Raw genomic sequence first — 24,670 nt, forward strand, 5'->3', positions numbered from 1 at the left:
AAATGATGGACTGATTTTAGCATGTAGTTTAATTTGTTTTATAAAATTATTATTTAAAAGTGAAATTAAAGAATATATGATCTTTGACACAAATCGATATTTGGTTACGACGCCATTGGTCGTGCGCTGTTGCAACTCTTTGCTGGCGAACTTTTGCGCGTAGAGTGAAGTGGGAACTGCGGTGGTAAGTACTGGAGGCGTTATTGTTGGTTCTATTGAAATTTTGTAGTTAAGTTTGTTGAATTCAACGTACAGATCAGCATTTATTTGCTTAGTATTAATTAGTTAACTCTAATACCTAATTGAAACATTATTTAGAGGTGTGTAAAGTGCCGGTGCTTGTGATCGGGCGTTGTTGTAGAGTAAGTGAGAAGTTATAAGTTTTATGGAAAGATAATACATGTTTCCTTGCATTACTGTGGCTAATAGTGGACATATGAATTAAAATATGGTTGTAGTTAATAAATTTATATACTTTCGTGTTGCGGCGTAGCTTTGTGACGATTCACACAAAATGGCTGCTGCAACCATTAAAACGGAGCCAATGGATGTGGATGAGGGCGGAAATCAAACTCCGGCTCAGCCAGCATCTGAATCAGCCCCAGCAGCTAATGGGGAAGTTGAAATGAAAACTCCCAAAGAAGAATCTAGCTCAGAAAAGGAAAAACAAGCCGCCACTGAAGAAAGTAAAACTGGCGATGAGAAGGAAGCTGAAGCAGCCAAGGTTAATGGCGAAGGTGACGCCGACGGGGAAGTCGATAATGAGGATAAAGAGCCTATGAAAGTTTCGGGCACTTACAAAATTAAAGTGAGCGGCCTACCAAGGTTTTGTCCGTTAGGGGTATGTATATATTTATACAGATATAATTAATTTAATTGTAAATTCGATTTGATCACTGAGTCTTACGAACGTGTTGTAGTTATTGATTTGAAATGTGACAAGGCTCTTTTGTTTGTTGCGTGCACCCCATTTATTCAATTTTTTTCAGGTTTATTTGTAGCAATGGTTAATTTATTAACGTCGTGCTAGGTTATGTCTGACAGTTGAAGCATTCTGAGATTTTCGTTATTGCAATTACAATCAAATGTTAAATTTTGAATGTTCAAGCAGGTATAAAAATGTACAGTCAGATCCTTTTGTCAGATTTAAATAATACATCGAATGAACCCGATACTATAGGGAAACTACTATAAATCAGCCAGCTCTAGTCATACAAGGGTATTGTCAGTAAGAATTGAAGAGCAATGGAAAGCGTCAGTTATTGATGAATGTTTAACCTGGAAATGATGTTTTTTTTTTTTTTTTTTAAATTAATTTGCTGAGTGTGGTTGACCTCATCTGAAGCATACAATTTTGAAAATGTTAAATTACAGGCAGTGTTTTCAGAACTTCTCTTTATCAAGATTCTGAAATAAGGTACACAAGGAAATGTATGCATTTTGATACTACAAATTTTGTTTCCAGTATTTTATTTGTATCTGTGCAGATTAATTTGCATTTGTAGCTTGGCAAACTAGTGTTGTTGGGGAGAGATTTCCATTATATCATTCACTTTATTTGGGCTGTTTTAATTTATTTACAGAAATTCATGGCTAGTCTATTCATTGCAGGGTTCGAAGGCACTTCTGAGAGACCTGCTACAGCTCTTATCCTTTTAAGTTTACATGTACCCATATCTCCCAGTATTTGGAAAGGTATGTTAGAGCCCTGTTATGAAATGTGCGAGTCTTGTCTAGTCATCATACTTGACATATTTTCTGTTGACATTGTTCATTAATTGCAGTTGAGTAATGTTTAGTTTTGAGTGACTCAGTGTCTTACAAGGAAAGGGCTCATTTTGCAATCAAAAGCATTACTTAGCAGCTACACTAACATGTCTTTGTACAAGTTATAAAGGCTCTGAGGCCTGCATGAAGTTTATCGCACCACACAAAAATTATTACAGAAAATGTGAATTTGGAGTACAAAGCTGCTTTTAAAAGTCAAATACATAACTTACAGAATAGCTGATAAACAATTGAACCTAAAATTTTTAATCATATTTAGATAAATGCATGAAAGGCTAATTCCTTATGAGAACCTTTGGCCCCGTACGTGACTCACATTGTCATTGTTGATGCTGTTACCAAGATAAACCATCCACAAGTTTTCAGTGGACAGTGAGTTACTTCACAAGTTGGTATGAGCAGTTGGCAGCAGGTTTGTGCGCAGAGCTGAATTCACCTATCAACAGTGCCTTCCTCCCGCTTCTGGCTGCTTGAAGTGTGGCTGTTTGCTCTATGAACAGTAGCAGCAAGTAGCCAGAAGCTACCCGGAAAATTTTTTCTGGTGTGCCCAAGCTGCCAGTTTCGCGCATACACAGAGGAAGCTGAGTTATAGTGGGGGGGGGGGGGGGGGTGTCCTTCCCCACATGACCTTTGTGTGTGTTTCATGTCTTCGTTTACAGCTCCCATGTCAAATGAAATCAAAACAGATTTATGTGGCCAGGAACCATCAAGTGAATTAATATACATTCTCATAACCATGAAAGACCAAAATAAGTTAGGAGTTTCAAATTTTCTGATTTTATATTTCCATGTTACTATTGGCTACTTTCAACCTCATTCAATTTAAAGTGCAAATTTCCATTTTCTGGGACGAAACATGTTATACCATAATAAAGAACCAAACAAGAGAATACAGTACTGGACCTCCACGAAAATTGGTGTCATGAAAACCACATGACAAGCTGAGGGTACTTCAGAGTGCATTTGGATATAGAAATGTGCAATTAGAGCAGAATGAAGCATTTTAGTATGGTTTATGAAATTCCGATGCTGTTGGAGTAGTCTGTGATGTCCTGTTCCTTTTATGACACTGTAAGATCTCTTAATGCTATATACGTACGAACATACATAAACATTGACTTGAAGCTTACCGAGTAGGCAAATTTGGTCAGTAGTTTTGTACTAAATATTTTGTTTCAAATATGACAGCTGTAGCAGAATTTTACAAATCTGCCTTCTGTGAAAGTGTTTTTCGATCACAAGGCACATGTCTAGTACTTCCTCTAGGCCTGAAGTTATTTCTTAATTTGTGTTTACGTCTTAAATTTATAGAATGCCATTCTATGCTAAATTTTAGACTGGAAGCATACAGTGTTTTATCACATGATATTTGTCCTTTATTGTGGTGTAAGCTACACAAGCAACTGTCTTCATTTTTGTGCAGTAAATTTGAATACCATCCTACTAGCTTTTTGCAGTGCTGTGTAGGCGTAAACCTGTTGGAAATGCTACATAACAATATTGCAGAGTACGAATTGAAAAAAAGTCTGTCAGTCACCCCTTAGCAAAATTTGATGGTACTTCAAGCTGTGGAGTCTAATTTTGAAATGATATTTTGCCAAGAACTGCTTCCTTATTTGCATCTTTTATTTGTGTGGGATATGATAAAATAATTGCTCTAAGTACAACTCAGTATGTCCTCAACAACATGCCGCACGGCTGCACATCATCACGTGACACCCCACCACGCACGAAATTCCATCAGAAATACGACGAAAAGTGTATGAGCAGAACAAGCACCAAGCACGGGCTACCTATGTCATCGTAGCTGCGCATGCGCAGTGCAGCCTGTTGTCTGGCGCTTTCTGGTAACTGCTCAAACGAACCTTATAACACTTACTTGATTGTGTGACTAATGGACACTGTACATATTCTTGGCATAATAGAAATTTTCTTCAGTCTCTGTAGTACCCAAGTTTATTGATGTCCATTTTGCTATTGTTCCGAATCAGTAAACCTCCACCTATTATGTTGTTGTTGATGTTGTTTTCAGTCCTGAGATTGGTTCGATGCAGCTCTCCATGCTACTCTATCCTATGCAAGCTGCTTCTCCCCCAGTACTTACTGCGACCTACATCCTTCTGAATCTACTTGGTGTATTCATCTCTTGGTCTCCCTCTGATTTTTACCTTCCACACTGCCCTTAAATGCTAAATTTGTGATCCCTTGATGCCCCAGAACATGTCCTACCAACGGGTCCCTTCTTCTTGTCAAGTTGTGCCACAAACTCTTCTCCCCAATTCTATTCAATACCTCCTCATTAGTTACGTGATCTACCCATCTAATCTTCAGCATTCTTCTGTAGCACCACATTTCAAAAGCTTCTATTCTTTTCTTGTCCAAACTATTTATCGTCCATCTTTCACTTCCTGACACTTAGATCTTCGCTCGATGTTAACAAATTTCTCCTCTTCAGAAACTCTTTCCTTGCCATTGCCAGTGTACATTTTATATCCTCTCTACTTCGACCATCAGTTATTTTGCTCCCCAAATAGCAAAACTCCTTTACTACTTTTAAGTATCTAATTTCCTAATCTAATTCCCTCAGCATCACCCGACTTGGTCTACATTCCATTATCCTCATTTTGCTTTCGTTGATGTTCATCTTATATCCTCCTTTCAAGGCACTGTCCATTCCGTTCAACTTCTCTTCCAAGTTTTCTTTTCCATGGATTTTAATACCTACTCCGAATTTTTCTTGTTTCCTTTACTGCTTGCTCAATATACAGATTGAATAACATCGGGGACAGGCTACAACCCTGTCACTCCCTTCCCAACAGCTGCTTCCCTTTCATGCCCCTCGACTCTTATAACTGCCTTCTGGTTTCTGTACAAATTGTAAATAGCCTTTTGCTCCCTGTATTTTACCCCTGCCATCTTTGGAATTTGAAAGAGAGTATTCCAGTCAACATTGTCAAAAGCTTTCTCTTAAGTCTTCAAATGCTAGAAACGTAGGTTTGACTCTCCTTTATCTATTTTTTAAGATAAATCGTAGGGTCAGAATTGCCTCACGCGTTCAAACATTTCTGCGGAAACCAAACTGATCTTCCCGGAGGTCGGCTTCTACCAGTTTTTCCATTCGTCTGTAAAGAATTCGCAGTAGTATTTTGTAGCTGTGGCTTATTAAACTGATAGTTTGGTAATTTTCACATCTGTCAACACCTGCTTTCTTTGGGATTGGAATTATTATATTCTTCTTGAAGTTTGAGGGTATTTCGCCTGTCTCATACATCTTGCTCACCAGATGGTAGAGTTTTGTCAGGACTGGCTCTCCCAAGGCTGTCAGTAGTTCCAACGGAATGTTGTCTACTCCCAGGGCCTTGTTTTGACTCAGGTCTTTCAGTGCTCTGTCAAACTCTTGACCCAGTATCATATCTCCCATTTCATCTTCATCTACATCCTCTTCCATTTCCATAATATTGTACTCAAGTACATCGCCCTTGTATAGATAGACCCTCTATATACTCCTTCCACCTTTCTGCTTTCCCTTCTTTGCTTAGAACGGGTTTCCATCTTAGCTCTCTTAACTACATCATAGGATTTAATTTTGTAGGTATATTGTGGTAGGGTGAGGTGTCATAAAAGCTGTGGAAGAACTGTACTTGGCCTACACATAAAAAAAAACTAGGCACATCACAAATGTTCTAACTTTTCACAATTTCTTATGCCGTCTGCCACACACCGCTCTGTAGCTAGCAGAGTATAGATGTAGATGGATGTGTTTAAGTGATCTAACGTCGCTTGCTCTGGTGATTAAACTGTAAGTTTTGTTCTCCTGCGTTTTCCCCTGCTGGAACTTGAATGGTAGGGGGACTTGGACCTCTAGGATATTTGACTCAAGCATATGCCATCATTGAGCCATACAAGAGAGCTTTGTGTTCTTGAGGGAGCTTGCTCCTTTCAGCTTGTTAAAACACCAACTCAGCAACACCCTGTTGCCTAATGTTAAAAGGGCAGATAAATTGTAGGTTAGTAGCCTCTCCAGGTCACCTGCATTGTGGATGTACCTGGAAGGAATGCAAGCCACTCTACCTTGGCAACGTTCATGTTTATAATTATTCTAAGAAATTAGCTGCATTTTCCCTCCAGAACAGGAAAACACTGATATGGAAAAGAAAAGTGTGGAAGCAAAACAGACCAAGTAAATAGTTTTCTCTCTCTAGCTAACTGGAATGATTCATCTCTTAGTCTATACAGTATACCGTTGCCAGTAAACACAATTGGCAGTGCACACGTGGGGAAAGCGGTACCAGTGAGGTTACCGGCAGGTCCTGGAGGGGAAGTGCCAATTTAAACTGAAACCTGTCCTCACATTTTTTCTATTTAAGTGGAGCCCCTCCACCCACATTTGCACTTGCTTGCTCCCATTCATAAGTCACCTGCTTTGGTTCGTAGCTTTCAGAGAAGTGTTGAGTGGTGTATTTTGAGTTAAATCTGAAATTTGAGTGAGCTCAGGAAAAGTAAGGTCAGTAGGTAGCTTATGAAGAAGCTCACACTCACTACAAATTAAATATGAGAGTCTACACTTCCATTGTTCCAAAACCCATAGCATTTCTTGTTTCACCAGATATCGATGGGCTTTAGAATTAAATTTTCATTGAAAGTCAGTAGTTGGAGTAACATGGTAGATAATAACTATATGGTAAAATACTTTCCTGGTTTTGTACTATAATTGCCAAAATCTCATTTTGATATTTCAAACCATTTATAAAACATTGGAATGTTGAGTGTTTAACTGTGGTGGTGTTGCTGGTGCTTAATGACAAATGAGGTTGCTAAATCAGGTAAATTTTCTCCAGCTTGGTGACATACCTCCACCCAAGTGTACAGAAAAATCCAGTATGTCAGCTAAATTTCATACACAGCAAGATATTCTGTAATACACACCAAATAAATTCCTGTTTAATGCTGTCTTTCATTTCTAACTTTTCAAATTTCACTTAGTACCTTAGTTCCATGTTAATATCACAATACCTATTACCATTAAAAGAATGATTATGAATTATGAACATGGCATATAAAGCTTTGAGTAGTGCAAAAATGAATTTTTTTTAATAGAATAGTTCCAGTGAAATCTTTAGAAAGGTTGCAGGATATGCATCTGAAAGGTTGCAAACACTGATGATGGCATTCTACTGAACAAATTAACTTGAGTGCTTCGGCTGAAAATTGGTTATTGTGCATTGGCCACTGTATACTGTTTGGAATCTGCTGCTGTGAATGGAAAATTTTCCTTTTTATCGTCAGTTTACCTAATGATTGACACATCGCACTGGTGTGAATAGATTAGAAGACAGTATTAGAGGTGCAAGAAAATTCAGCACAATATTTTTAAAATTAATTTTCATTAATGGCTGAGGATATGCCTTTTCATGTTTGTGCATATGGAATGGAAAATCACTTTGTTAAGCATAACCTTCTTCACTTTGGCCTATCTCAATAAATAATTTTTTCTGCAGGAATTCAAGAAGTTAGTAAAAGAAGAGCTTGGGTTGGCTCTGAGTTATGTGAGATGTCCTAAGAGAGGAAATCCATGGCTTCACCTTACATTCAATACACCAGAAGAGCAGCACCGAGCACAGAAGGCTTTGCATAAGTATACATGGAAACGCAAAACTTTAACGTGCAGTGTAAGTACTCTTAGGCCTTTAACAGAAGTTTATAACTCTAATTTGTGAATATTCTTGCAATGTAGCTAAAAGTGAAGATTTGCTACTAATATGCATGTGGCACAGTGTTTTGTTAAGAAATTTCAGGTAATGAATGAATTAGAACTATACACAAAATTAACTGCATTTTTGTGCCCAAGTTAAAAGATGAAATACTTTGTTTTGCAGATTGTTACAACAGATGCTCAAAAAAGAAAACCTGAAGATAGTACAGGTGATGATAGTGATGCTAAAAAAGCAAAGCTTGATCTGTCTGTTGAAGAACGCGTATTAATGGCAACCATTCCCTATCACAACATTCCATATGAGGAGCAGGTGAGTTACAAAGTAAACTTATGTTCGGTGAGTGGTGCAACAATTCATTGGTAGTAATAAACAGTGCAAGAGGAGATATCTTCTGCATATATTGTGATGGAAAATTTTGTAATCCTTGTCTATTAGTGTGTTAAGGGCTATTTCTTTGGCTCTGAGTTAGTTGTGAGACTGGTGCATATGCATGCATTTAAATAACTTGTCAGTCCTATTGGTCAGCAGTAAAAAATTCCCAACACATGACATTATTTACTTAAATTCCTTCTGACCATCTGTGTAGAGATTTTTTCCATGACAAGAAAAGTACTGATACAATAATTTAGGGGTAAAGGGGCCACTCACTTAATTGTAGAGTCGTTGATAGGCAAACAAAATAAAAGAATGAAAATGCTGGCTTTAAGACCAATTCTTTGGACTACAGTAGGCATTCATACACCTAACCACATATAGACCCATACAGCTTGTGTGTGTGTGGGGGGGGGGGGGGGGGCGCTTGCTAAAGGATTTGTCCAAGTTTTCATTTTGCAACCATCAAGTCACCACTTCTACTATTTGGTGAATAGTCCCCTTTACTCCTCAGTTCTTCTAATATTGTTTCTGGTGCTGAAATGGGAAGTGGGATCGTCCTCTCTCTCTTTCCAAAATTGTCACCAAGAGGGGTCTTGTGATTTGTTACTATAGTTCTATTCAGGAGTGGAGTCAGCTGAACCTACTGATACCAGGTGAAAGTTTTGTCCCATGGCATAATGATGTGGCATTTTGATGACTTACATGTGCAAACAGAATTTAATACTGACAATATTGCTTTTGCATATGAGTTTTTGAAATGTAGGTTGTTGGTAGGGTGGTTTGTAGTATAAAATGAGATCTGACTGGTTTATACTGAGAGTTCGTAAAACCAGTGAATGTGAATACGAAATTAGAGGTGGTGACCTGCTGCTTTGTGGCATAGCTAGTTTCAAGTTGGGTTAAAGGGCAAGTAGACAAAGTGGTATCAAAATGCTTTTAAATTATCTGTTCAGCAGGTCAGATGAAAGTTTGATTTCTGCATGGGTTTGAAACACCACTTCCTTTCCATGCATGCATGTGGAAAGTTGGTTAACTTCCTCATGGTGTAATTTCCCACCTTGCACTACTGCCAATCCATATCTACTCTGTAAACTGCTTTGAAAGTTTTTCCCATTCCATTCATATAGGGAGCACAAGTAAAGCTTCTGTATGGGCTGTTACTAGCGTGAGCTTCTCTCCTAGATCAGTGGGATTGATTTGCAGGGTGTTACACTGTGTTCTTAGTCTAGAAACTTTCTAAGTAGGTTATCATGGGATGGTTTGCCTGTCTTAAAGTGAAATCTCTTTATAACATTTGTCCATATATTTTCTTCTGTTATTTCAATCTTTTCTGCTTCCAACAAAAAGCCCATATGCACAATGCTGAAGTTTCCTCTGTACAAAAATTTCCTCGGCATAATGCTTGTATTTTTCTACCCTAATCAGTTATTTCCCTCCTTATAGCATTTGTCACTGGTGTAGATTTTTTTTGAGAGCATATGGTAAGCATCTGTACAGTGTGTTAATGTTGTACCCTATTACACGGTACACCTGAGGTACACACAGTGTTCATGTTTGGAACTGCACTCTTTTTCACATTGGCCAATTAATGCATGTGGCATACCGTATTTACTCGAATCTAATCCGCACCTGAAAAATGAGACTCGAAATTCAAGGGGAGAGAAAAGTTTTAGGCCGCACCTCCAAATCGATACAAAGCTGGTTCATTGTAATATGAGACACAATTTAGGTCGAATGAATGACGATACAGCTACAGTAGTTTGGTTAGAGTCGTAAGCTTAACAGTTGAGCGTTACCACGTAGCCATTGCTATGCGTCAGGCGCTCCGTCCATATTTATACGGATACCCTTCCTTTTTCACGTGCTTCGTCTGGTTTGAATCGATTGCTTATTTTGCTTTGATCTGATTAGTGCCGTTTTCTTTGTTATAGGTGTTTGCGTCACTCTTAAGCTGAAAATGCATTACTGCACTGTGGCATGCATTGTTTGTCACATTCTGATAGCGCGTGTTTACAGCCTGCCGCGGCATGGCTTGCTTTTGTGCGCGCTACCGCCGCGTACAATTAAAAAAAAGAGGAATCGTCTCATTAGCCAAACAATGGCAAGAGACTGCTATTTGTTGTTACTTACACTGCTGCTTTCTTTGATAATGATCAACAAGAATAAAATAAGACTGCGTATGATAGAACATGTTCTGAACGAGAGTTAGGCGAAAATATTTCTCCGTTTGAAAATCTTTGCGGCCTCTTCTTTATTGCATCAAATTCTGCACAGAAATTAGACATCTTAGATTTAAAAATCTAGTCACTTGCCGTGCTTCATTTCTGACTGCATCACTACTAGGCATAAGAATAATACGAAATACGAATATAAACATGACACGATACGTATATTCTTCCGCGTTTGCTGTTGTCTCACTCTAGTTTCGTAGTTTATTAGGCAGACAGGGTTTTAATGAGATAGCAGCAAACCCGAAAGAATACATGGCAAAATGTTTATATTTGTATTATGGTGAAGAGAATACTGTATGTGATTCAAATTTCATCAGGTTCCTATTAGCAACCATCTCATCTCACAGATAGGAAAAAATTCACAACGTAGAGTTGGCCATATTGACAAACATCCCAAACAGTCTTGCCAGTCAGATTTTCGTAGTACACTGAAATTGTGCTACATTTGAAGATGAACAATACGGAATTTGTATTTACTTCTTTGGATAATGTATGAAAATGCAGTGGTCGAAACTTGCGGCGGAGAAAAAAGCTCGTCTTTCACTTTTTTTAATTTATTTACTGACGCAGAGGTTTTGGCGCCAGTATTTATCTTTGTGCCTACAAAGCATGCATTTGTTGTGGTTTTCTGTAGTGAATTGTCAGTAGAATTTGGCTACTTTTATAATTAACGGGAAGTCTTCCTCTTTAAAGTGTTTTCCTTCATACAGTGTTCCAAATTCGTAGTGCCTTTAAAAACACTGTATATAAGTTTCACTGTATATGTTCGCTATCCCCTGTTCATCCTATTTGATACAGTCCCACACACTTGCACTATTCCAGAAAGGGTTGCGTGTGTGCAGGTGCACACTAGTATTCTACCAGTGAAGCAGTCTGGCAACTGCTTTACATAGAATTGAGTCTGTGGTCATTAGTTTCATATCTCTAAAAGTTGTTACACCTAGCTATCTGAATTCATACTGTAGTCATGTGGTACAGTGTGTTCAAATTGCAGTTGGCAGAGCACTCCCTAGTCCTGAATTGTAAGTCAGATTGCTGCAGCCTGTAGTCATTCATTTTTGGCTTTAGCCAACTTAAGCTAGCTAATAATACTGTTTCAATTAGCCATAGTTGTATGCTGTGTTACTTTGTTGCACTTCAATGTTGGACAATTTCAGTTGTATGAACAGTGTTTGAGTGATTTTTAGTGCCTTGTGTGAGTTCCACTTCTGCTGAAGCGTGGAAGTGCTGTTAATAGTGCCAGTGCTGCAGGGGACAGGTGCTGTTTGCATCCTATCCCTTGCATGGCAGTCAAAATGAGTTGCCAGTTTTGGCATTATTTTGAAATCTTAACAAGATCTTGTTATGTGCACAGTTACACAACTGCATCATCCATGGAAACCTGGGGTTAGTATTGTCTGCTGTGTCATTTGTATACAACTTGACCAAGGGTCTGATCACGCTTTCCTTCCCTCCCCCTTCCCCCCACAGGAATACTCAAACTAGTCACAAATCTGTTTCTCTGTCCCTGAGCATTTTAGTTGTAAATGCTTCAGCTATTTGTCTATGCCACTGGCACTAATACCTGTTTCACTTATCTTTGTAGTAGTAGATAATTAAATAGGGCAATACTACTAGGTTTTCCATGGTTTGTAAATCGTCATTTGAAAACAGAACCAAGCATTTCTTCTGTTTTGTTACCCTGAATTTCAGTTCCTGTCCCATCTGTGGCTGGACACTTAACTTTGGTGCCACTTGAGCTTATTGCTGATTGTGTGTGTGTGTGTGTGTGTGTGTGTGTGTGTGTGTGTAATTTAATGAACATGTAAATCTTTCTTCATATTTGTTCTTCTGTACTGTGTTAAAAATTGTTGTTACAACTACTTCAGTGTCACTGATGCCAGTTTGTGTGTAATTTGTCATGTGATCTTGAGATTTGGTCCAGTTCAATTCTTTTATGAGTGGGATGTTCTAAGTAGTTGTCAGAGGAGGCATTTAGTGTAATGCTTTGCAGGATATCTTCTCTCTCCCACCACTAAGAAAACTAAGTATCACAGTAGAATGGTGGTAAGTATTCGGTTGAATCAGATGGCAGTGGTGGTTGATTGGATCCAGTTATACCTGTATCTGATACTGAGTGTTGCAGTCTCACATGTAGCTTCAGTTTCCATCTTGGTGGATTTCTTTCCTTCTTTTGATGTACACTGTATCCAGTTTCCAGTAACCTAACCTAGCACAAGGTGTTATTCAGTTCTTCCCCTCAGTATTAAAAATTAATTCAAATACTATTACCCAGTTGTGTACAAGAAAAGACCACACTTGGAATTTGTGGAGTTATGTTCATGTGGATAAAAATCAGAGGCAGTTGATGGGTAAGAGATTGTGAATGCATTCTAGGATGATAAACTAAAACCTTCAAAGTTATAATTAAAATAATAAACTTTTAGACCTTGGTAAAACTTTACACCTCTAAAAAAAAGTTACTGCCTCAGTCTTCTACACAGTTTAAATGTCTAAGTTACAAGTGGTATTTTTTCTGGCTTTAGGGTAGTCCATATTTGAGATTGCTGTGTCATTTACAGTAACCCAACTGTAAGAAGTAGGAAATATTACTGTATAACTGTCAGTATTTTGAAATGGATTATAATTAAATCAAAATTGTCATTTGAATGATAAGTCTTACTGAGGATGCTCAAAATTAATTTTCTTAATTTGAATATCTCTCAATGAGTGGTCATGCATGTGCATGTTTGGGAGGTTTGGTCCCTTGAGTATGGAAACAGCAGCTGGCCTCTAAAAGGTGGTGGTGGTGGTGGTGGTGGTGGTGGTGGTGGTGGTGGTGGTGGTGGTGGTGGTGGTGGTATGTGTCTGTGTGTTTTCAGTTACAGTTGTTGAGAGGGAGAAGAGGATCTTGCAGAGGTGAAGGTGTGAGGCCAGATCATTGTTTATGCTCTTGATTATGAAAGGTCCAAGTTTGAGCTCCAGTGCAGAACAGTTGTAATCTGCTAAAAAGTCTGAATGTGGAAAAATTGCATAACTGCAAGAGATGTTTAGTAATTAAACAAACTGACGAAATGAGTTTGTAGTGGTTTTGTTATTGGTATTACTGGGATGAGCTAGAAAGGGGTGATGGATAAAATTGGTTTCATTTATAATGTCTAGATTGCATTGAACGATGTCTACCATAAGTTTTTGTATTAATTGAGTATCATTCAGTGTTTGGGTTTTGTTTTCTGATTTGAAAACCTGGAGAAAAGCTGTTGTCAGATGATTAATATAGTATACTGTATGAACTATTGAAATTTCTAAGTGGATAGAACACTTCTGTCAAACTAGTGACAGATGAGCTTGCCAGTTAAAATTTCAACTCCTTCACTTGAAACCTACATTCACTTAATTATTCATGAAGAAACACACATGGTAAAACTTGAAGTAATTGCTATCACTGTTCATAATGTTTTCTCTAACAAGCTCCAATACACAAACAAGTGCAGTGTGTCAAAAAGAACAGATGCAATGGCACAAGGAGACAAGCCAGTGCAGGCTTAAGAAAAATCTGACATGTAAGGTGACCCTTTTCAAAAAAGATTGACATATGATGCTTTATTCCCTGAGGAGGCATTATGTGGAGAAAAGTTCAACAATGAGGCCAAAGAATTTGTAGGAAAGTGGCTCAGACACCACTTCTTTGCATAAAGTATAGAAAATAGTTGTCTGAGACAAGTGTATTGATATTGTTGGGGATTTGTAAGTATCAAGTCTCCTTTTGTTAAACATAGTTTTTTCTAAATCCGTTTTTTCATTACTGAAATACCCTTGTACCATTTAAATGTAAGGGTCGTCCTTTAGGAGCTGTCACAAATTTCCCTGTTTTTGTCTGTATGGTGCTTGTGCTCAGTCTTAAATGTCACCAGTCACATTAAACCAAGTGTTCCTTTATGCTGTGGTAGTTCTTAAATTAAACCTTTCTCACCTACATTTGAACAACATGAAGAAAAAGGATAATTTGCACTTACAGTTAAAAAAGAAGACTGAAGAGTTGAAGGCAATGGCAACTAGACTTGGGGACCTAATTGTCCGGCGCAACCCAGAGCTGGCAGGCTGGGCTGAACAACAGAGGGAGAAGCATGATGGGCTTGTCTTTCAACTAGATGAAATTCGCCCTTCACCTGTTACAGATGCATACCGAAACAAATGCGAGTTCCGTATTGGTAAGTATAGCTAATTATCAAGTAATGTCTGTGGCTCCCATTCATACTCAACTTTATACATACTTGGAATTCCTTGAGCCAAATACTAAAGCTAAAGGATTCCTTCAATAATTTTACAGTAGTTGAACTTGAAGAGGGAATTATCCGTATGTTGCATTTCAACAAGTTTTAAAAATTCTTGTTTGATCTCATCAGCACACTTTAATCGAAGTATGAACATCATATATTGTGTGCAATTGATGTTTTAACGGTAAATTTTTTGTAGATATTGCAAATATCGAAGTGTGGAAAACTTCAGTTTGATTCAGAAATTGTAAATTTTTTTCCTGTTGGCTCATTTTTAATGGGCTGCTGTGATTATTAAGACAATCGAAATGTGAAATATCTTTCTTTGTGTCATTACAGTATGTGTATCATGAGATTTGGTCCACCTAATGTGGACTTTATGTATTTACCAATGTGAAATGAACATTTTGTTGTAAGTAAGTTGTCCAGGACCGGCTCCTTTTTGTTTACAAAAATTGAGCCCGGTCTTGTGCCAGTGCTCGGCTAATGGACATGCTACGTGCTTGCTTGCACCTGTCACGGTCTAGGGCTAAACCCCGACACGCAAGAGCGCACGGTGGGGTGCCGTCTGGAGAACTACAAGGACGGCTCTATGGGGGTTGGACCAGCAGATTCGCTAAAACATTTGCCTGACCAAATGAGAGAGGCTGTTAAGGTAGGAGTCTTAAGCATCACCGAGCAGCCAGGCTGTGGGGGTGTATTCTCGAAACAGCCCGCTCCTGGTCTCGTGATGATCAATACATAAATATCGCCTTTTGTAAAAGTACTTAGCTGCTGTGTAAATCCACATGTTGGAGTTGCAGCATGTGTATATTTTGCAAACATAGGGACAATTAATTGTTTTGCATGCAACCAGATCACTTTGAATGGTTGTTTAATATAAGATGCTCATTTTGATACAGAGCTGTTTTCAACGTGACTTCTGAACGGTACTATAGTTCTATTTAAGTAGTTAAAATGTAATAGTAATGGTAGAATTTAAATTAAAAAGTAGTTGCTGCTACATTAAATTTCATTAAAATTTTGTGCATATTACATGGATAATGAAACCTAATCGGATTTTTTCACCCCTCCCACAATACCAGCTGTTCCAAGATTATATTCGTAAATCAGATAAAGAACCATTTAGTATTGAACAACGACAAGGTTATTGGCGACACCTTGTTGTAAGAGTGACAAGCAGTGGTGAGATGATGATTGTTGTTGTGGCTCATCCCCAACAACTTAGTGAAGAGGAGCTAACAAAGATGAAGGATGACATCCGTGACTACTTTGTCAACGGAGAGGGACGAGCTTGCAATGTTACTTCATTGTATTTTCAGAAGTTCACTGAGAAGTAAGTTCATATTAACAATCTTTCTGATCTAATATGAATATTATAGTGTGGCACATGTCACTGCAATGTAAGTTGTTTGAAGTACGGTTAATGTAGCTGCTTCAGTTACTATTTTATTAGGTTTGTAATTTCCTGTTGTATCAAAGCTTGCAGTATATATACAGACCATTGCAAATTTAGTACAGGTGCCAAAATTAAGCTGTGTGATCATCGGTGTGTTGAATACAGATTTGATATATTACTCAGGAATGTTGGCTTTCACATTCTTTGTTTATACTGATTTTACTTCTCTTGATTTTTGTTGCCAAGATTTTCACACAGGGATATGAGGCATTGTTTAGTTCAGTTCAGTTCGGGAAATGAAATTAGCATTTTCTAAAGTAACTTGTTCATGTTTCGTAGTCCTTTAAAGTCAAAAATCTAATCAGCCTCATCCATAAGTTTAAAATTGCTTCTTGTATGCGTGATAATCTTCTGCCTTTGTTATATCTTGTGTGCCAAGACAGGCCAACAAGTGAAGTTTATCTTAATTTCTGATATGAATAATTTTTTGCATCATGTTCATTGATATGCACCTAATAAAGGTAATAGGTTTTAAATTTCTAGTCCAAATTTCTTGAATTGGGCAGATAACAAAACCATCACAAAAACTTCATCTACTACGCCACTATTACACCTTATCTGAAGATGGATGTGTGTGCTTGTATAATACTTCTTGGAGGGGTGAAAGAGGTGAATAGGGAAGCATTTTTCACGTGATAACTTTTAGTATTTTAAGTTAATAAATATTATTGGATAGATAAGAAATCCACTTGTCAAACGGTGGCAGGAAAACACACACATAATGTATTAATGTTTGCAAGCTTTTGGGGCCAGTGGCTCCTGGCAGAAGGGTTGAAGAGAAGGAAGAGGGTGAAGTAAAAGGACTGGTGAGATTTATTGAAAGGGGAATTTGTGGAAAAATCATCCCAAACCATGTCAGGGAGACTTACTGAACAGGATGAGAAGGAAAGAACTTTGCTTCTCATCCCATCCTGTAAGTCTCCTCTGTTCTGGGTGGTGATTCCGAATTCTACCTGTTCCTCCTAAGCCTCACCAATCCTTTTATTCCATCCTCTTGCTTCCCCTTCAACCCTTCTGCCAGGAGGATCCACTGGCTCCAAAAGCATGCAGGCTTTAATACTTTTTACTTGTTTTTAGCTGCTGTTTGGTGAGTACATTTATATGTCCAGTTAAATTTTCAGAAATTAATTCTGATGATTTGTTGTCAGCCATTTTGTACCAAAATTGAATGAGATTAGGTATAGTAGTATTAGGAAAAGCATTTATGCTCATTCTACTTTCAGTACCTTTCAAACTGTGGCAAGCTGCTGTCACTTGTAGTCTGTGCTAATCACAATGAAAAGATCACATGATTACTTTGGAGAGGCTTGGTGTATATTGTTGGAACCTTTCTGGAGATACATGTAACTTAATTACTGAAAATTTAATTTCAAAATCTTAGGGAAAATCATCATAATTAAAAGATGGCAGTTTAAGTACTTTCAGAAGCACATTGTTGAGCTGATTCCATCCTCTGCACCCTTTGTGAAATCTTTCTTACCCTGGCACTCTTGAACATGGTTGTTGCAACTTTCTTCACTTGGCTATTCCCTAACCATTTGTGGCTAAGTGCACCATGATTGAAACATTTTCCTCACTGCAGGTCAAATTCTTGTTCTTTATAAGATGACCCCCAGGTATCCTCTAAATTTTCCATCTGCAAATATCTCCCAGCAAAGTACTTAGTCTGTATTTCAATATAACTTAGTCATCTTTCATTAACTACACTTAGAATGGCCTTTAGTTACAAAGCATAGTGTAGTTTGAAAGAATTGCCTGGCTGTTTTTCCTGTTACACAGATAAACGTTAATGCCCCTACCTATGTTCAAATTTTGAAGTGAAAGTTGACTTAAATTCACATTAAATTTATTCACTGTTGTTCTTCAGCCCAATGAAATGTAAGTTAATGTGATGTCATCTTTGTAGATTTACACATCCAAACAGTAATTTACTACAGCAAAGAAAATTGGCACTGATTTGAGATCTAACTCTGGGCACTGACTTACAGTATATGTTAGTGGAATTGTTTCGATAAATCGTATTTTCTGGTTGGTTAGTAACATCCCTGACTTGATACTAGCTGTGGGCCTCACTTGAAATGTTAGCAAAACATATTTTTTGGCCAGGAGAAGTCTGCTTGTGATGCAAAAGATAAGATTTTTGTTATTGATTTCCAGGTCCCTGTTAGAATCTGCTTTTTGTGCTGGGTTTGGACTGTTCATTTGTGTTATTAAACTTTCTGCCCATTAATGCATTGGACATGCACACAAAATACAGCAGTTATTTCTGCAATCAGTATGAACAGATTTTTAAAAACCTTAAATGATTTTTGCTATTTTTTAGCTGAATAAATGAGCAGCTTCTCCCACAGTGCCTAAAATGACAAGATCCCATAGACTCAACAGATTGAACAGGGGAAGCATTTATCAGTGAGGTTTGGAATGGGGGAATCACATAGATGGCAAAAACATTTTTGACATACTGGACTGTAAAGAATATAAAGCATTAGTGGGCTCTTTCAATAGCATTGCTCAGTGTGTGCAATCCATGTGTTTATTTACATTTGGGTTGAACTGAGGGTGAATGGAGTACAACCACTGATTACAAGGGCATATAAATGGAGGTCTGTAGCACGTAACATGTTTTTTGCTTAGGAGTTGTATTGCAAGCCTATCAGTTCTTAATATACAGTAAGCTGTACTTTGTGCTTTGAATAAATTTCTATTTTAAGAATGTCACTCAGATCTGTGCAACATGATTGCTATATGAATTTAATGATAATGTACCTTGTTCATGTCTAAGCACACCATTTAAATTACCTATTAATGCCTACCATGCATGTGGTGTTAGGGGACTGCCTTTCCTATGGAAACTATATCTCAGTAACAGAAGGCAAACTATAAGCTAAAACGGTCAAGTCAGTTACTGAATGTCACTAGAGGTGATCCCCAAGGATCAGTGCCTGGACCATTGTTTATAATATTTATAAATGACGTGCCCAGCAATATGCCATGCAAATCTGTGCTTTACGCAGATACAACTTTAATCAGGTCAGAGGATGACATTAAGTGGAGGAGCAAAGTAAAGATTTTCTCAGATATCCAGTATGTGGTTTGAAGCAAATGATTAGCTATTAACTATGAAAAGACTGTAAATATATCCTTCAGCTTATCCAATGCTGATATTGAGTACACTTCTACCAAACTTATTGGCATATACTTAGATATGAAATTAACCTGGAAGAGTCACATAGACAACATCTCGAAAGCTTTCGAGAGTTATCTATCTACAAAAAAAATTACTCACCCGTGTTTCTGAAAGCCAGATGATTAATTCCTATTATGCATTCTTTCATTGCCATATTGGCTGTGGTATTCTTCTATTGGGTAATTCTCCTTGGTCCAGGAAAATTTTTATTTGGCAGAAGAAAGCCATCAGGAGCATCTCTGGGATTACCAAAAATAACATATCATATAGGTCATACTTCAAAGAATTACAGATAATGACAGTCCCTTCTCTTTTTATATAAAGCTGCCTTTTGTACATAAAAGAAAACTTTAACAGTTACAAAGTCTTCAAAAATAGACCTGACTTATGAAACAATTTGCAACTCTGTTTGTACCTCATCCTAAGCTTTTTGTCTCTGTAGTTCCACATTTAACTGTTAAACATGTGGAGAATGTATGTACTTTTTAAATGTATACTGTAGCTTTGTGTGATACCTCTCAATAGTTATATTTCTTAATATGTAAATTGTACATTATTTATGACATCGATTGAGTGTTAATGCTTAAAGATGGGCAAATAAATAATAAATAAATATATGCCATTAAGTTGGTTGGATAGGATGTTTGAAGCTATGTATTTAACATCAGAAGAAAATTTCTGCAAATGAGATACAAAGGCAGTTTGGAATGCAGACTGCTATTGCTTACATGACAGTAAAATGTATAAGATATTTGAGTAAGATAAAAATGTTCCTGGAATCTTTAACTGAACAACAGTAAACCAAGTATCTCCTCTTTAGGTTAATTGGAGTGCCACTACCAGATATGGACCACCTTTATGGCAAGACACACCTGGAGGAAGTAATGCTTGATCTAACATTTCGTTTATCACCCTCCTCGTACTTCCAAGTAAATACAAAGGGTGGAGAGGTGTTATATTCTGCTATCATAGAACTTGTCGAACCCACTGAAGAGACAACTGTTTTGGACCTTTGTTGTGGAACTGGTGGCATTGGTTTGTGCATTGCAAAGGTACGTATTGTAAATTACTATTGTAATTTTACTAAGATTTTATACAGAATATTGTATAGCTGCAGAAAATTCTAATTTTGTATTTACTCGGTTATTTGTTTTACCTAGGGAGAAAGTAATAGCTATTTGTAGAGAAAGGAACTGTCAGGAATGTTAAGCATCCATTGAATTTCCTTCGGTGATTAAATTAAGTGCTAAATACCGTATTTACTCGAATCTAAGCCGCACCTGCAAAATGAGACTCGAAATAACGGAAAAAAAAATTCCCGAATCTAAGCCGCACCTGAACCGAAGTGGCCGTGTGGTTAAAGGCGCTGCAGTCTGGAACCGCAAGACCGCTCCGGTCGCAGGTTCGAATCCTGCCTCGGGCATGGATGTTTGTGATGTCCTTAGTTTAGTTAGCTTTAACTAGTTCTAAGTTCTAGGGGACTAATGACCTCAGCAGTTGAGTCCCATAGTGCTCAGAGCCATTTGAACCATTTTGAAATTTGAGACTCGAAATTCAAGGGGAGAGAAAAGTTTTAGGCCGCACCTCCAAATTGATACAAAGCTGGTTCATTGTAATATGAGACACAATTTAGGTCGAATGAATGACGATACAGCTACAGTAGTTTGGTTCGAGTCGTAACCTTAGCAGTTAAGCTTTACCACGTAGCCATTGCTATGCGCAGGCGCTCCGTCCGTATTTATACGGGTACCCTTCCTTTTTCACGTGCTTCGTCTGGTTTGAATCGATTGCTTATTTTGCTTTGATCTGATAAGTGCCGTTTTCTTTGTTATAGGTGTTTGCGTCACTCTTAAGCTGAAAATGCATTACTGCACTGTCATGCATTGTTTGTCGCATTCTGATAGTGCGTGTTTACGGCCTGTTGCGGCTCGCGGCATGGCTTGCTTTTGTGCGCGCTACCGCCGCTTACAAAAAAAAGAGGAATCGTCTCATTAGCGAAACAATGGCAAGAGACTGCTATTTGTTGTTATTTACACTGCTGCTTTCTTTGATGATGATCAACAAGAATCAAATAGTAGACTGCGTATGATAGAACATGTTCTGAACGAGAGTTAGGCGAAAATTTTCTCCGTTTGAAAATCTTTACGGCCGCTTCTTTATTACATCAAATTCTGCACAGAAATTAGTCATCTTAGATTTAAAAATCTAGTCACTTGCCGTGCTTCATTTCTGACTGTATCACTATTAGGCATAAGAATAATACGAATATAAACATGACACGATACGTATATTCTTCCGCGTTTGCTGTTGTCTCACTCTAGTTTTGTAGTTTATTAGGCAGACAGAATTTAAATGAGATAGCAACAAACACGAAAGAATACATGGCAAAATGTTTATATTCGTATTATTCTTATGGTGAAGAGAATACTGTATGTGATTCAAATTTCATCAGGTTCCGATTAGCAACCATCTCTTCTCACAGATAGGAAAAAATTCAGAACGTAGAGTTGGCCATATTGACAAACATCCCAGTCAGATTTTCGTAGTACACTGAAATTGTGCTACATTTGAAGATGAACAATACGGAATTTGTATTTACTTCGTTGGATAATGTATGAAAATGCAGTGGTCGAAACTCGCGGCGGAGAAAAAAAGCTCGTTTTCTACTTTTTTAAAAAAATTATTTACTGACGCAGAGGTTTTGGTGCCAGTATTTATCTTTGTGCCTACAAAGCATGCCCGCGTAGTGCTACATATATTTGACGGCAGAAGTTGTGGTGGCACATACCAACATTTTTCATAACTTCCGCTTGCTTTGCACTCGATTCTAAGCCGCAGGCAGTTTTTTGGATTACGAAAACCGGAAAAAAAGTGCGGCTTAGATTCGAGTAAATACGGTAAGATGTCTTGTTATTCCTTCTGAATAAAATGTTGGCTGTATCTAAAATAAAAGTTTTGAGACTAAAGTTATTTTTCTTGTGGAATTAAGATTGCAGCTGCCACTTGCTTTACATTTGCTATATACTTAATTTCTTCCACATTAAGCTCATAACTTAATTAATCTGTATGTTGACTTTAAGTAAGGATATTTTGCTTCTCGTCTGCAAACTAAAGCACATTATGTGTGTTCTGTCAATTTATAGCACAATTTCTTGAGCACTTATGAAGAAAAAATATTGATAATCCCTCACTTGGATCTTTGCCTTACACTCACAAGTGCTGATACCCATGTGCTTTTGTATGTTTATTTGAAAAATTGCAACTGTATTTTGCAGACTTGACATGTAGTGTGTGCACTTCCTGAAATGAAGGGTATCAATTTCAGAAATTAAGTAATTAATGAAGGGGCAGAATTCAGTAATTGTCAGATTAAATGCTATTGGCAAAATATATTGGTGGAAGTGGTGTTTATAGTGTACCAAATGTGCAGGTAATAAAGAGAAACATAACTGGTTGCCAGAGCTTAATATACTGAGTGAAGAGAAATTTCTTTGAAACAAATTGCTCATATGAAAATTCATACCTTTGGAATTAAAGCTGCTGAATGGGTGTGGTTTGAATGTATTACAGGTTTGGATATTATTAATTTACTTTTGAATTTTGTTACAGGGATCTAAAAATCTGTACACTTCTTTATTTTTGTTTTCAGAAATGTGGACAGGTGTTTGGCATAGAATACCTTGAGCAGAATATTGAGGATGCCAAAAAGAATGCAGAAATCAATGAAATTACAAATTGTGAATTTATTGCTGGTCGTGCTGAAGATGCATTACCTACTCTGGAACCCAAAATAACTGGAAAACATGTTGTACCAATTTTGGATCCTCCAAGAACTGGATTGAGTTAGTACAATAATATTTAGAATGGTTTCAGTGTTCGTTGTTAGTTTCTTGTCTATATTCGTGAAACATTATAAATAATGCATCTTTTGGGTTTCAGATCAAAAAGTGATGCAGCAACTAAGGAAGATGGAAAATGTGCAGAAGCTTATTTATGTGTGTTCCAATCATAAGGCTCCAATACGCAACTTCCTTGACCTATGTTGTCCAGCGGGGAAGAATGGTATGACAGGACATCCATTTGTGCCAACTCGCACTATTCCAGTGGACGTAGTTCCACATACTATGCATGCTCAGATGGCAATGTTGTTGGAACGAGTTGATCCTGCCACTCTACCAAAGGCAAAACATCCTATTCCAAGAGGAGTGCGTAAACCTCTGCGTGGTCGCACAGGACGTGGTGGTCTGAAAGTTGGCATGATGGGACGAGGAAGAGGTGAGATTTTCCACTTTCCCTGTTTGTACACATCTATACTTGCATGTTTTGCTAAATGTGATGTGCACCTTTTCCAAGGCAAGACTTGTTTTTAAATAGCTAGTTTTGTACGTAAGGTGCAGAGAGCAAGTGAAGATAAGCAGAGCTTCATGTGGTTGAAATTTACTTGAAGCTTTGAGTTCTTCTACAGTTTTTCATTCAAATCTTAATTGGACATTTTCTGAGACATTAACTTAAGGTACTGTCCTTATTTTTTTAAAAACAAAATTCCTTTTATTCAGGTGGACGAATGCGTGGAGGCATGCCTGGCATGATGCCGATTGGTGGCCCTTCAATGCGTGGTATGAGGGGAGGAATGAGAGGTGGTATGCGGTCTGTTCCTGTTGCCAGAGGCATGGCACCAAGACCTTATCCATCAGCCCCTGGATTATTGGATCACCCTCGTGACTTTGGGCGCCCTCTCCGTGCTCGTGACATGTATGACGATGGGTATGGCCCAACACCATTGCTGGAACGTGATTATCTGCCCCCACCGCTAACACAAAGTGCGTACCACGGTGGCAGAAGAGGTCCTGACCCTCGACGTGGGCTTGATTTTTCTTCAGATGAGTTGACCTTGAGTCGATACTCAGATTTCCGCCGTGATGTTGAGGATGCAATTGACTCCTCCTTTTCTCCTCGCATGGGAGGGCGTAATGTCCGTCCACTGTTGGCTGGAGGCCCTGCTGCAGTAACAGCAGCAACCATGTTAGAAAGAGAAGAAATGGCGTACAGAGCTGGTCTTACTCGTGGTCTTGTTGGGGCAGCTGCATTCACTCCACAGCCATTGTATCCTCAGTACCATAGTGCACAATCAACTAGCAGTGGAATTCCTTTCAAAGGTAGTAGAAGTGGCGGCAAGAGAGGTGGTCGTGACACAAGAGGTCGCCGTGGTAGTAGAGGTGCTGGTGGAAGAGGGGGAGGCAGAGGTGGTAGAAGATGAATACAGTTTAGATGTATCTTCTGGTAACGAGCACTTAGCTGTGCAATATTTGAGTGTTTAAAGCCGATGAATTTGTTTTGTATGATATTTGTAATGTTTTCTTTTAATGTCATTGATTTGTGTCAGTTCTTTCTGTCCCTGTGGCCCAAGATGTATCACAAATTTTTAATAAATGAATGTGAAAAGAGTTGCATTTGCTATTTATTCCGCCAAAGACACACTTATTTGAATGTGACGTGCTGTATTAGTAGTACTAGAAATGTTAACTTATTGTCCATGGGGTGCAACTTTCTCTAAAAATTTGAGTGTGGCATTCACTTTGGATAAATAATTTGAATCAAAGTTGGTGGGTGCTTGAGCAATAAATTCTATGCCTGCTTAAATCAGGATCAGAGTTGGTATT

At 38.0% G+C, this 24,670-nt stretch overlaps 1 protein-coding gene across 1 annotated transcript; it reads left to right on the top strand.

Moving 5' to 3' along the window:
* Positions 1-65: 65 nt before the first annotated feature.
* LOC126172087 (tRNA (uracil-5-)-methyltransferase homolog A-like) lies at positions 66-24,454 on the top strand. Its single transcript, XM_049920851.1, has 11 exons — positions 66-184; positions 494-841; positions 7,287-7,457; positions 7,665-7,811; positions 14,106-14,298; positions 14,892-15,019; positions 15,450-15,700; positions 19,831-20,062; positions 22,660-22,852; positions 22,950-23,285; positions 23,567-24,454. The coding sequence occupies exons 2-11, from the start codon at positions 515-517 to the stop codon at positions 24,265-24,267; spliced, it is 2,679 nt and encodes an 892-aa protein (XP_049776808.1). The 5' UTR covers positions 66-184; positions 494-514; the 3' UTR covers positions 24,268-24,454.
* The last annotated feature ends 216 nt before the right edge of the window (positions 24,455-24,670 follow it).

The sequence above is a fragment of the Schistocerca cancellata genome, chromosome 1, assembly GCF_023864275.1.
Source record: "Schistocerca cancellata isolate TAMUIC-IGC-003103 chromosome 1, iqSchCanc2.1, whole genome shotgun sequence".
Taxonomy (NCBI): domain Eukaryota; kingdom Metazoa; phylum Arthropoda; class Insecta; order Orthoptera; family Acrididae; genus Schistocerca; species Schistocerca cancellata.